Below are 14,238 nucleotides of genomic sequence, written 5' to 3'. Positions count from 1 at the left end.
AAAGGTTTCGAGAAACCCTACAAATGTCTAGAACATTGCAACTTCGAAAAATGACCACAAGAGGCGCTAAAGTCAAAAACAAAGTTTTCGAAAATTTCGAACTCGAATTTTTCGAAAATGGTGACATAATTTTTTTTCATTTTTCGATATGTTATAGCTGACTTCAAGACCTTTCAAACAAAAAAAAATTATGAAAATCTATGGATCCGTTCTCAAGATATGGCCTTCCAAACATTTCTTAGGGTATGACTTTTCAACTTTTCCCGACTTTGCCCGTATTTAAATTAATTTGCGTTCTAGTTTGCTCTCACAAAATTGGTACACTGAAAGAAACACAGCTCCCGTAAGCTTGGTCAGCTTACCAGTACATTTTATTTTCAAATTAAGCAACAAGCTAATGTAATTGTTGAAAAAAGTTTAAAAAATTAATTATTTTATCATGTTTTCATGATCACATTAGTTATTCATTAGTTGACTCTTTTTTCCCTTAAATCCCTGTGTTAAATAATTGACAATTTTTTCATTTTTCCAATCTTTGTTTGGGTCCCCTTTTCAAATATTTATTCTTCTGTGGTGTACTTTTTTAAGAAGAAATATAATAGCATTCAGGACGATACTTTTTCAAATATTTAGATTAAATTATTGCAGTACAACTCAATTAGCACCTTAAGAAAAATCTCTTAGGCATTTCTGCTCCTTGGGTTTGTTTGCTGAGAATTTTGAACATGCTATTGTCAACTCGCGTGTAAATATTTTTTTCTTCATAATATTATTTGCTGTAAAAGTTATTATGTGCATGGAAGAATGGGTGCCTAAGTCAAAAAATTGTTGAAAAAATTTCAGTAAAATTCTGTGAAATTTTCCTTTTGTTTAGATCTTTTTCCCTAAAGGTTGCCAGATTGTCTAAAATGAAATCTCTTGGAATTCTTGGGTACTTTACAAAAACTAAATTAACGAAAAACCCTTTGAAAATTCACAAATTTGTTGCACATTTGAGTAACAATTTTAAAATGTCCTCAAGAGCGAAAAAAAAATTTTAGACCACTCACAAAATTTAATTTACCTTGAAGTCCTAGAAGGTAGGTATTTTGAACTGATTGCGTTTTAGAGTGCAACCCAATCCAGTTTGAATAGAGAAAATTGGGTGTATGTGGCTCCCCTGTAGCTGCATTCAGTGCAACTGCTGTTGGATGATAACCAATTTGGTTGGGAAAGTGACTCTGAAAGCCCGACTTCTCAATAAGGCGTGATGCTTGAGATCCAAGAAGATCCAATATACTCGTTGAGTAGGACGTTGGGGATGCATCTGGTGAATCAACTGTGTGTTTAACTGCATTAAAAAATAATTCTGTTTAGTTCTTGAAGCACTCAAGCATCATTGTTAATTCGCAGAACTTACAAACATCATCTTTAACCGACGGCGCCATATCTTTCAAAAAATCCTTTGAACAACTTTTACTTTCACACTCAAAATCCTTCCTTTTGCACTCAAGTCCTAAGATGTTATCAATTGTAAAAGTTTTCCTCTTTTCAATCCCCATTTCCGAGAGTTTACTGCACGTTAGTGATTGCGCTGCATAATTTAAGTTTCTGTCTGATCGCAAATTAACTGCACATTGATCCACTTGATGAAAATTCGCGGGAGATTTATTCACAGAATTTTCACATGATTCACTCGAATCACAACTATTCACAGGACTTTGACACACATTCATCTTAGAAGTATTAGCATTAAGGACTTTAGGGATCACTTCGTTCCAGAGACCACTTGCATTGTCCACCGAATATACGTGCTTACTATCGCATCAGTTGAGACTATCTAATCGGTGAAGGTGATTCTTTCAGCACCTGGAATCTCTCGGAGAGGCGAGAAATACCGCTAAAAGTTCCGCCCATTTTTCACACCTCCCCCAGCAATGTATTTCATCGTTTTTCCTCCGCGTTCTCTTTTCTCATCGTGAGATCATCGCAAACATTCATCTCATCTCTCCTTCTGGCACCCACAACATATTGTACGTACAGATACCTCACAAATGGCAGAAACCCCAATCATGAGAGATGAAAATATTCTATTCATGGGACATTAAAATTCTTTTCAACTTGTGTAAATATTTTTCACACTTTCCTCCAAAGAATCTCAATGTGGAACTGTGAGAAATTTGATAGCATTTTTAATATGTTGGTGATTGATTTAAAAATTGCGTGTAGTCACGCTTTTCATCCCCCTCAACATGCTGGCGGAATCTATTTTCATTAATCATTATAGGGGGTATCATTGTGACCAATTATGCGTGAGACAATGCACACTACTTATGCCACTTATAATATTTATTTGGTTATTCAATACAGTTTATCTCATTTACAGAAGAATTAGTATAAGGATTAAGCACAGGAGTGGGAAAGGCTATTCAATTTTATATTTTCTTTATCAACTTAAAGAGCTAATATATAACATTATGCAGACATCGAGGGTAGCATTATAGGATAAAAGTTATGATCAATAATAGGTTTATTTAATTTTATAAAGAAAATTTGAGCCCTGTCTAATCGATTAATAAATTTCTTGGTCATTTCTAATTTTTATTTACTACTAGAATCTATTAGAAAATTCGGAAAATTCGTTTTTTTTTTTCAAATAAATTTTTCTCTTTCAAATAAAAGTTTAATTCTTTGTGCAAGATCATGTACATAAACAACAAAAACCCCTTTTCATATTATATTATGTAAAAAAAATGTAGTTTAAGGGTTGATCCATAAATGCTATGATCCTTTGTGTGGGGTGATAGCTAAACGTGGAAATAAATCGCTTAAACTCGCACTTAGAGTAGCAGCTGTTCATCTCCCAGTGATGCTCTCTATTGTTACCGAGTGAGTGCTCCACCACATACTTTTTCCATTTACGTGAGGTGCAAACCACCCCCATGGGATAATACTAATATCTATTATAGCATTTTAGAGAAGGATATACCAGCACGGCATTTATCATGTAACTGAGCGAATCATGGTGAGTGGGTGTCTCAAAACTCGGCGCACATAATCCCATTAATAGGGAAACTCTTACCGTGAAATCCGTGAGAGTCATCACCCGGTGCCTGCCGTCCAGCACGAAGAGGAAGTGAGAAACAGATTGCATGTTTCAGAAATTAGACAGCTTCCGTAATGAGGTTTAATGCGTCCTGAGATATATGAGTCCATAACATGGATATCTTTTAGCAATTTTTCAAATTCAGGACAATCATTTATCAGTGATTCCTCTCACCTCTGCGGGGCTGCACGACCTGCCATGGAGTACTCTTTTGTGGTTTTTCACGTGAAAATGGGAAAATCCCATTCATCCTTAATGGGCCTTTTTTGTGTATCCCCTCACACCGGTGCCACACCGCACTTTTCAGGAACGCGCTCCTTTATTGGTACATAAAAGAGCAATTTTCCTTTAAATTTTCCATCATCCATTTTTACCGGCAATTACGGATTTTGGATTTCCCTGCTGTATTTTCACAGTGGTGTGGAAATGGCGCAGCCAATGGCTTAGCGCATAGATCCGATAATAAGATGGGAGATTTCGGGGCGGAGTCTTATATATATGGGAGATTGTTATGCAATTGGGTCCTCGTGTAATTGGCACCTCTAATTTTTTATTTCAAAGTGAAAACTGCTTGGAAAATTTTACTACATATTGTATAAAAAGCATACAAGTAATAATTTAGTAGATAAATGGAGAAAATGTTGAATTTGTTGCTGTGATGCATATCCCACATATAGCTATACATACATATATGGGGTCTACCATCGTCTTGTGAGGTAAACTGGCTGTAGTAATGCTATCAGAGGATTTTTAACACAAATGTGTCAACTATGGCAATTACCATAAGTCAATTTGTTTTGTACAAACGAGAAGAATTTTCTTCATTTCACACATTATTGCAAACGGTGGATGATGTTTGACTACATATAATATTTCTTTGGGGACTGATAATGTCATACATGGTTCCCCCTCCGTGCCCAGATCATTGTGAATTTATTTTGGTAATTGACTAATAGTCGTTAAAAATTTTGTTAATGCACGACAAACAAGTGATGCTGGGAGACAAGATGGGAAAGCTTGTTTTTATTTGCCCAAAAATTAAGGCTGTGTGATCATCCTGGAAAGTTATTTTCAACATTTAATTTTATGCCTTCATAGATTTATTTACTTTGCCGCATAAAGGTCTTTTTTTTCTGGGAAAAATATCATGGCTTTGAGGTTTTACTTTAGGTGAGATTGAGAAGGAAGAAGGTTTTTTTAAATTTAATTTAGCTTATAAAGTGATATGATTTTTCTTTCTGTCTCTTAAAAAAAGAGATTCTTGATCCTCTTGAGTGGTAGAAATGAATTCATTTTAATATATATTTGATTTTAACACCTGTTAACTGTTAACATACTGAACTTAAAAAGTAATTCAATAAATGAGAGGGTTATTAATTTTAGGAAAGAAAAAACTGATTCGCAATTAAGATAAAAAAAATGGCGCCATTAAAATTGAAAATCCATTAACACTGAAATCCGATATTTCTAACCTCAAATTTTAATTGAAAATTTTAGAAAACATTTTTCTAAATTATACTTTTAATCAAACTTGAAGAAATTGATTCTTAATAACCAAAATAAAGGATTTCGAGTCTTGTACAGCTATGCATTTCTATACCGTTGATCCGATCGCGATGAAATTTGGTACAGAGATTACTGGCACTAGGCGGTTTTCACCAATGATATTCATTTCCCCCCAGAGCCCCCCTTCATAGCGCCCCCATATAATTTTCATGCTTTTTTGGCTACTTTTTGAAATTGGCGCCCTTTTTGGTACATTTTGTTGAAGAGAAAATGAGATGGATGCATTTCACCGCTATCCGTCTCCCTCACACATTCAGTTTTTCGCAATTTTCTCGCGTTTTCCGCCGAATTTCCCAGCGAAAGTGCGTTTTTTGTGACCAGGAAAACACTTTTGAGTTTTTGGCATCAAAAATTCCAAATGTCACGAAAATCCATTTCCGGGAAAAAGTGCGTGTAAAATCCCCAACCGTCAAAATTTCTGCGTGCCCCAATTTCCGCATGGATGAGCTCCCCGGGTGCCCCGGAGCACCCGTAAGTGCCCCAGGAGCTCCAAACATGTGTTTTGTGTCCGAAAATTTGGGAGAAAAACAAAAAAAATTACATTTTTGGAAAAACAAAAAAAAGTTCGTTAAAGTTAAAAAAAAAACTCACCTACACAAAATGCCAGAGCGAGAGGAAAGTATTTTTTCATGCCATGTCGTAAAAATATTTAAAAAAGTGTCACGAAAGGGTTAAAATTTCAAACTACCCGTCAACCCTTTCAATCACTAGCACATAACATGAAACATTACCCTTTTTCTTTGGACTTTTAATAATTTAATTGTATATTTAAACATAGCACACCATACAATTTACATGCAAAACAAATAAAAATATATTTTTCACACTGAAAAGAAAAAAAAAGAAATAAAATGAATAAAAAATTAATTGTTTAATGTTTCAATTTTCAGTTGGACGCGAAAGGGTTAAAACTTCGTGGAAATGTTTGTCTTGCGTTTCGGCAATGTGAAACGCGTATTTTATTGTTGTTGCGACGTGAAAATATTTGTTTCACTGCCGTTTCGAGTGTTTCGTTTTGCTCCACCATCTTAAAAATCCAAAAACCTGGCTTCCTTGAATAGGAAAAAATTTCGCATAATTCTAGTGTTAAAAGTATAGTTAGTAGGTTAAAATTGGTGATATTGGAGACTGATTGCCGTGGGGAGGTGTTTTATACAGTCGGCGCTCCGTCAGACCTATGTCTATCGCCGATATAGTACCGCAAAATTAAAAATGACATTGCCCAGCACAGCACGAGTCTATGCGGATGTGAATTCCCATAAACCGCGTGAATATTGGGACTATGAGAACTATGGGGTGGACTGGGCGAATCAGGATGATTACCAATTAGTGAGGAAACTAGGCCGGGGTAAATACAGTGAAGTATTTGAAGCATATAATGTGACCAACAACGAAAAATGCGTGGTGAAGATACTAAAGCCAGTCAAAAAGAAGAAAATTAAACGTGAAATTAAGATATTGGAGAATCTGCGCGGGGGCACCAATATAATAACTCTGTTGGCGGTGGTGAAGGATCCCGTGTCCCGGACACCGGCTCTTATATTTGAGCACGTCAACAACACAGACTTCAAGCAGCTGTATCAAACCCTGACGGACTACGATATCCGCTTCTATCTCTATGAGCTCCTCAAGGCTCTCGACTACTGCCACAGCATGGGTATCATGCACCGCGATGTGAAGCCCCACAATGTGATGATAGACCATGAAAATAGGAAGCTACGCCTGATTGATTGGGGCTTGGCGGAGTTCTACCATCCGGGACAGGAGTACAACGTGCGCGTGGCCAGTCGCTACTTTAAAGGCCCCGAGCTCCTCGTGGACTACCAAATGTATGACTACTCATTGGATATGTGGTCACTGGGCTGCATGCTGGCATCCATGATATTCCGAAAAGAGCCCTTCTTCCATGGTCACGACAACTATGACCAGCTCGTGCGCATCGCCAAGGTGCTCGGTACGGAGGAATTGTACGCGTATCTCGACAAGTACAACATTGAGCTAGATCCGCGCTTTAATGATATCCTATCGCGGCACTCACGCAAAAGATGGGAGCGCTTCGTGCACTCGGACAATCAGCACCTCGTGTCACCGGAGGCGCTTGATTTCCTGGACAAGCTCCTCCGCTATGACCACTATGACCGCCTGACTGCGCGCGCCGCCATGGAACATGCCTACTTTTTGCCCATCATCAACGGCCAGATGCCGCCGTCCAAGGGAAGCAATCAATAATCCATCATCCCTCCCAATACCAACAATTCCTCCGGCAGCAGCACCAATGGCACCACACCACGGACCAACGACACCACCATGCAGACCCACAGTTGATGACCCTCTTCTGACGCTCCAAAATCACCACCTTTTAGCGAAAACATCCCCGCGCGAATGCCCCATGGACCCACAAAATCACGTAATTCTCATCCCGACTGAAAGTAAATTCTCAAAATTCTTCTTCTTCTAATCTCTCTTTGTTTTATTCCTCATTTAGATTTTTCAAAGACAAATCACCCGTTCAACGTATCACCACCATGTTTGCGAGACAGCTTCGGATGTTCCGGAGGATTAGTGCAGGAACCCTCTATTCTCCTCCAAATTCCCATTTTTTTGCGTTTGAACCGCTGTCCTCGCCGATGTCCACACAACATTCTCTACAGGTGAGACTACCACCCATTTCTTTCTCTTTGTCACTTTATTTTTATTCTTAATAATTTTAAATTCTGCTCCCTCAAAGATGAAAGTTTTATTGCTAATTTTGACCTCTTGGGGGATTGAAAATGGTTTTTGGGATGAACATTTGTGCTTATTTATTCAATCGTTTCAATTATTTTGTCTGTTGATTAGCAAATTATAATCAAATAAGCTGACGATTGAAGGATGTTTATCGCAGAAGGTTCTGCAGAATGCTTACTCCGTACAATTTTTATCCCACCTACATGAAATTGCTATGCGAAACCTACATAAAAGTTTCACTTGATAGAAGTACAATCTGAAAGAATTTAATCATTTGAGAATATGATGTGAATTGAATGCAATTACTGCTGAAAGTCATGTTGTACGAGAATGTAAAACTGAAAGCATTTAAAGCTTAAATTCAATTTCTAAATTTTAAGAATCTTTTGTTTTATTTTTAAAGAAATTAAAGCATTTTTTTTTTTACAAATTTCCATGTGTCCTCTTAATCTTTCCACAACTTTTTCTTACACCAAAGTGTTAAACATTAAAACATTTTGCAAAAAAAATCAAAGATTTCTAATTCAATTTATTTTCATTTATAAGGCATTTTTGTGAAAGAAAAAAAAATAAACAAGTCACATCAATCTCTCGAATGTTCCTAAAATAGCATTTCCAACAACTGAAATAATTTTTTTCTGGCATTGATTAATGTTCCTGGAAAAGACACAAAATTCAAGCTTAACAACCATTCTGAATCAATTTATGAATTCATATCTCTATGCAACTTTCGCAGGTAGATGCTAACAAAAACCGAAGAGGAAATGAGGCCAGAAATTTTTCTGAAAAGAAAATGACTGAAATTCCTCAAAAATTCCCTTTACACTATCACGTATTTTTGTTTTTTGGTCTTTTCTTCTAATTATAGCTTTTCTCTATTGTTGAAGATATTAATAAATAGAACCTCAAAGTCATCTTAATAACATAGGGACATTATAGGGTGATGTTGGCTGAAATGGGACACTTATTAGCAATTTTTATTTATTTGATTTTTAAACTTTATTTAGGCAATGAGAGCTTTATTAAAGGCTTTTAATTGGTCTTTAGGCTCAAAAGAAAATGTGTTAGGTTTTTTTTACTCTTTAGAAAGGATAATGATATAAAAGTTTGACGGAAAATCTTTTCACACATTCTTAAAAAAAAAAGAAATAAAGAAAATAAAACTTATTTAATTCTTGCTAGAACTTTTTGAAAGCAATATGCAGGGCTTTAAAAAAGATCCTAAATGGTTCATATCCTACGTCGTTTTTTCTTTAAATCTGATTTTCTTAACTGATTAAGAACAACTTTAGATAAATTTAAATAAAAAATTAAATTTTGAACAATTCGATTAATTTATCTAAATGAAAAAAAAAATCTTAAATAAAATAGTCCCATTTTAGGCAACCTTACCCTATCTTCAATATTATATTATTATTTTCAAGATAATTTTTTATGACCTTGTTCATATGTCATTGTTTCCTAGTATGGTAAAGCTAATGAATAGTTGAATTTCCTCTTGATATTAATGTAGATTGTGTGATGAATTTTATTCAAATTAATTTTCCCGATATGAGCAGAATTTAAATTTTTTTATGTGATGCTTCGTACAAAAAATAATGTAATTCGTTTTAATTCTTATCATTGATAGACAAAGTTATCAATTATTTTTGTTTGATTCAGCAAAACGATTGCTTTATTCTTTTGTCCAAAGCATCACTGTAGAATTAAATGTAAAAAAAAATAAATAAAACATTCTAAAATTTGTCTGCATCCGTAGACTCAAAATAAGGTGCTGATGAGTGCTGTCTGCTGAATCATTGTCCCAGGATTGTAAAAAAAAAACAAAGCTTTTCACTCTAAGTTGAATCACCTTTCCTTTCAACGCAATTTTCATCCTCAAACGCTCTTATTATAGGGTCATGCAAATAAAAAAAAATTGGCGGTACAGAACTGAAATAGAACGCATTATTATACACAAAGAAAGAAAGAAAAAAAATGCTTTATCACAAAATGTTTTGAGTAGATGTTTGAAATAAAATTACTATATAGCTTCACCTTATACCTACCTTTTTGGTTTCCCCACCCTTCTTTCAGTTCCACAACCCCCCCTTAGTGACAAATTGATATATTGAGAATATAGATTAAATAAAATAAATTGAGAAATGAGAAAATTTTCTATTGGGAAGCCAGAGATGGAAACCGATCAAAGTTTCTCATTAAATATGGTTATAAAATTGATGAAGATGATAAAGAAAAGAAAATCTATATAGATTGATGATAGAGAGAAGTGAGAAACAGTCATTATATTTGTGAGTTATTTTAATTAATGAAAAAAAAATGAAAAAAATCAATGTGTAATAATAAATGAATGGTTAATATATTAAATTGGAATAGAAATTTGTCATAAAACACACCGTGAAACTCAAAAAAAATTAAAGAAGATGAAAAAGAATATAATAAATGCATTGTAGATGAAAAAAAAAATGCTCCTCTGTTAGAAAGACACTCTAAACGTTTTTTTTTGTAATTTTTTTTTCGAATAGGAAATGGAAATGAATGAGGAAAATGTGGTAGATTTATTGCATTTATAGTGGACAATATTTTCTACACACACTTTTCACACTGAAGAAAATATGAAATTGATCAAATAAAGTTAGAGAGACATTTTCTAAATTGCTATATCACCATTACACACACAAAAAACCCTTTTGTCGACACACTGCGATGATGGGAGAGCGAGAGAGAGAGAGAGAAAAAGTAAAAGAAAAAGTAGGTGGGAGATGTTTCTGTAGTCAAACAATTTAATAATTACAAGTTATATTTTTGCATCCCCCAATTTATTGTTTAATTTTTTGTTTTTAGAAAAAAAAAAGAAAAATATTTTTTCTTTGCTTACAACATCAAACTTTGTTGCAATACACTTTGCTTGCATATTTTAGACAAAACAAAGAACAAGAATCTATAGATGCTGAACAATTTATAAAAAAAATTGAAACATTTAAGAAGAAAAGTATATAAATTTATTTAATAAATTTAAAAGAAGCCCACTAGAAAGACAAAATATCCTGTAAAATAAAATGTTTTCTTGTACAATTTCTTTAAACAGATAAAGAAGAAGGAAAAATAGTCTCATGATTTATTTCTCTTCGAGACTATCCACAATATTGTTAGAAATAAATTAGTTTTGTACAAAAGTTCTTGATAGAGATTTATTAATTGCATTTCCTAATTTTAAAACATTTAAAAAAAATGAATAAAATCTTCATTACCTATTTCCTAATTATTCCTTCAAATAAATGTTTCCACAGCTCATTTATTGGTTTTCTTAAAAAGTTTTTTAACAGATTTTTTTTAAAATCAATTCTTAAATAATATTTTTTTCTGAAATATATTGTACAAAATTCAATTTTTCCCTCAACATTGTGGCTGGGTTATCTCGATGTCATGGCATAAATCATTTTCAAATAGTTTTACCAATAAATTTTTGAACAAGAGATGAACAATCTCAGAGGAATAAAAAAAATGTAGTAAAAGAAAAATTGCAACAGTCCTTTTGAATATTATCGAATAAAATGATTGGGGGTCGATAGTAATCAAAAGATTAAATGAAAAAAAAAGAAAAACAAAATAAATGTGAAAGAAAAAATGGAAGAAAAGTAACAAGATCTACTTGAAATCTATGTTAATTTTTTACACACTATATAAATATATACATATATATATATAAATTAAAATATAAATAGAATACGTAGGTAACAAATAAATAATATATCGAAAGAAGAAAAAGAGAAGGAAAATTGAAAAAAATAACATGATACATACAGTGTGAAAAAAAAACCTACAACATCATGGTTATATATATAGAATTTGAAATCACAAAATAAACTGATTTTCCTTTTTTATCATTTCTTTTCTAGAAGTGTGAAAAGAATTTTAAATGGGCGCGGAGGAAACATTTTACTTAGGAAACAGAAAACAAATAAAAGAAAACACCATATGCAACAATAGCAAAATGTGTAAGCAACAATTCGTAAAATGATTTTACTAAATTATATTATTTAAATAAAAAAAAAGATGAAAATAAAATGAAAAAATGGAGAAGAAAATTTAAATTAATAATTACTATTAATGATGGCAAGTATAATATAAAAAAAATAATAGAACTCCTTATATACATATTTAAAAAAAAAAGAAAATTAAATGATGAAAAAGATGAAAATGAAAGTAAATAATAAATTTACGGTTTTGTTAACCGTTGCATTTTCTTATAATTTGTAAACTACTGTATTGGAAGTATATGAAAAATAATAAAGATACAATTCTAATACGGCCGTTTCTTGTTAATTTTTAATAATTTTGATAATTTTGCGGAAGATTTTAAATTTAAAAAAATATTATATAAGAATTTTAAAAAAATCAAGCCGTTTTCTTTAAATCGATTTTCTTTGTTTAATTTTAAGTAAATTTTGGCATAAAATATGACACTTTGCTAGTTTTTAAAGCTTTATCTTTGTTTTGCATTTGCAGCAGTTAGTTAGTGCGTTAAGTTAGATATTTTACAGCAGATACATATTAGTTTTTTAGTGAAGAATCTTTGCCTGGAAAAAGTTACTATAGCTGGATCCTTTAGAAAAAAAAAATTGTGCTCAAAGTCTTTGATCCAATTTCGATTACATAATTATTATTTTTATTGAAATTTCAAACTTACCTAAGGCAGGAAGCAGAAGAATTCGAATAATCTGCATAGATTCTTAAGAATTTTAAAAAATCCTTTAAATATTAAAAGGGAGAGAAAAGATATTACAGCGTATTCAAAGCAACTATTCTTGATGGAAACCTTTCAAAATTCTTTAAAGAATTATTAAAAAGAGGAGGGCATTTCGATTTTTTTAATAAATAGAAGAAGCTCAATCAAAGCATAAAAGATTAAAATGTCATATATTCGAGCGATATAAAGCTTTTTCTAAACACTTATCTAGGTTTACTAGCTCGAGTCTCCTGTACTTACTTCTTCTCACTGTTTAGATTTACACTAAAAAATTAAATTAAAATCTTACGATATAATTAGAATCAAATTATCTCAAATTATTTGTTTTTTTTTTTAAATAATACAAAGGAATAAAAAAAGGACGAAAAGCTTCGGGATAATTAAAAATCACAAAGTTATGCTTTTTTGTTTTTATTTTCATGTAAAAAAATGTATAAAAATCGCATTTTTTGTGTAAGTTAACAATAAAATTATCGCATAGAAAGTACAATTAATCACTTAAATTGATTAATTTAATTTATTTTTTTTGTTGCTTCTTCGTTTTATGATTGAGCGAAGTTTTAGTATTATAATGTACGTATTGAATCGAGGAAATAAATATCCTATATAGTTGTCAGGCATTTAGGAGCACGGGACGCCAACGAACGGCCAGTCTCTCAGCACTTAAGTACAAATTTTAAAATTGAATTTCATTCAATTTTTTTCTTTTTTTTTCTACATATCTCGCTGCATATTGGATGGAATGATTTGTTTTTTTTTCTTATTTTCTCTTAAAAAGCTTGAATGGAATTAACTTTTGGCTTTTAATGACGTAGAAGCTTTTGGGTTTGCCATTGCTTGGGAAGTATTTTTGGAAATTTTTTGCCCTCACTGGTGCATAGTATTGGGGTGATTTTTTCTTCAGGATCTTCTCGTGCTGTGGACTTCCTTCCCTGTATTGCTTCTCGATGGTTTCATTGTCCCAGGTATTGCTCCACGTTGGAATGTTCTTAATGTCAATTAGCTCAGATTCGTCGTCTGTGTGCCTCGAATTGGGATTTCGGGGACGATTGCCGTGCAGGAGTTTCTTGAGGACTGGCAAATTCCAATGATATATCCTGCCGGGCTTTCCGTTTGACTGAAATCCCAATGAGACCTGCTTACTGTCGTCTGTTACGGCATTAACGGAGTCTGTTCGGGATTTTAGGTTGCCATAGTAGTTATTGCTAGGTGGGAGCTTTATGATGTACATATTGGAGTCATCTGGATGTCCATGATGCCTCGACTCCACAGCTAATCGCTTACGATGGTGATTTGGGGACATTTTCATCTTCCCCAATCCGAGTTTACTGCAAAGAGAAAAAAAAAATTGAAATTAATTTCTTTTTCGTTTTTCATTATTTTTGATCATTGTCTGTTTATTGCGAAATGTTTGAAAATGAATGGACTTCGCTTGAGGATAGAAGATGAATGAAAATCAAACCAACTAATTTCATGGTGATCTAATAATCTTACCTAAAGACTTCGGGATTCGATAATTTCCGTTTGTCTGCTATAATTTCACGTGCCGTGGATTTTGCAGAATCTCTGCTTTGCAGTAGCTTTCTGCCCTCGGGATGATGTGCATTCGAATGAGTCATTGGGGCTGGTCTGATGTAGGAGATCTTTGTGTCAGGCAATTTCTTTCCCGGGGACGCAGATGATTCACTGGAAATTTCTGCGGCTATCGTTTTGTGCGCACACAAATAGATGGAAAGGCTGCAAAAAAGGCAAAGAGAAAAAAAAAAGAAAAATTAGCGTTTGGGATTTTTAATTTTAGACGCATTTTCCATTATATTGCTACGGTCGGTTAATTGTTAATTTGTGGCACTTGCGGAAAGTGTAACACGATGTGCGGTCAATTATTGTGACTGGACACACATTTCACGGTGTCACGCTGCTTTGTTTTCAGAGAATGTCTCACACCGCATGAGGAATGGCCTTAAAGGGGCGCGCACTTGATATTATAAAATTCGCCACAGTGGGAAATAAACACGCGCATCGGAAATTAAATCAAGTCACTTAAACGAGATTTCTTGGCGACCTTTGGTGGCGCGAATAAGGAGACGCGAAAGAGAAAATATTTTTTCGG

At 33.4% G+C, this 14,238-nt stretch overlaps 4 protein-coding genes across 8 annotated transcripts in view; 1 reads left to right on the top strand and 3 right to left on the bottom strand.

Moving 5' to 3' along the window:
* The window catches only part of LOC129790048 (solute carrier family 35 member B1 homolog), a 766,332-nt gene that overhangs the window by 195,160 nt on the left and 556,934 nt on the right, over positions 1–14,238 (bottom strand). The window lies entirely within an intron of this gene.
* The window catches only part of LOC129790119 (T-cell leukemia homeobox protein 3), a 442,143-nt gene that overhangs the window by 195,160 nt on the left and 232,745 nt on the right, over positions 1–14,238 (bottom strand). The window lies entirely within an intron of this gene.
* Positions 1–14,238, bottom strand: part of LOC129790159 (uncharacterized) — a 241,887-nt gene that overhangs the window by 195,160 nt on the left and 32,489 nt on the right. For 2 of the 4 annotated variants that reach the window (XM_055827515.1, XM_055827525.1), the window contains exons 2-3: positions 13,623–13,865; positions 12,520–13,456 (exon numbers count right to left, since the gene is read on the bottom strand). In XM_055827515.1, coding sequence (XP_055683490.1) covers positions 12,889–13,456; positions 13,623–13,865 — 811 coding nt within the window. In that variant the 3' untranslated portion in view covers positions 12,520–12,888. The remainder of the gene's footprint in view (positions 1–12,519; positions 13,457–13,622; positions 13,866–14,238) is intronic. The other 2 variants (XM_055827536.1, XM_055827543.1) reach the window with 2 other exon arrangements.
* On the top strand, positions 5,629–9,419 carry LOC129790028 (casein kinase II subunit alpha). Its single transcript, XM_055827194.1, has 3 exons — positions 5,629–7,058; positions 7,137–7,302; positions 9,138–9,419. Exon 1 carries the CDS (start codon positions 5,864–5,866, stop codon positions 6,878–6,880), a length of 1,017 nt encoding a protein of 338 aa, XP_055683169.1. The 5' UTR covers positions 5,629–5,863; the 3' UTR covers positions 6,881–7,058; positions 7,137–7,302; positions 9,138–9,419.

Source organism: Lutzomyia longipalpis, chromosome 1, assembly GCF_024334085.1.
Source record: "Lutzomyia longipalpis isolate SR_M1_2022 chromosome 1, ASM2433408v1".
Classification (NCBI taxonomy): domain Eukaryota; kingdom Metazoa; phylum Arthropoda; class Insecta; order Diptera; family Psychodidae; genus Lutzomyia; species Lutzomyia longipalpis.
This window is presented reverse-complemented; position numbering and strand designations above follow the sequence as displayed.

What these genes read in the sequence shown, in the direction of transcription:
- LOC129790028 (XM_055827194.1), top strand. Translation starts at nt 5,864, where the DNA reads ATGACATTGCCCAGCACAGCACGAGTCTATGCGGATGTGAATTCCCAT.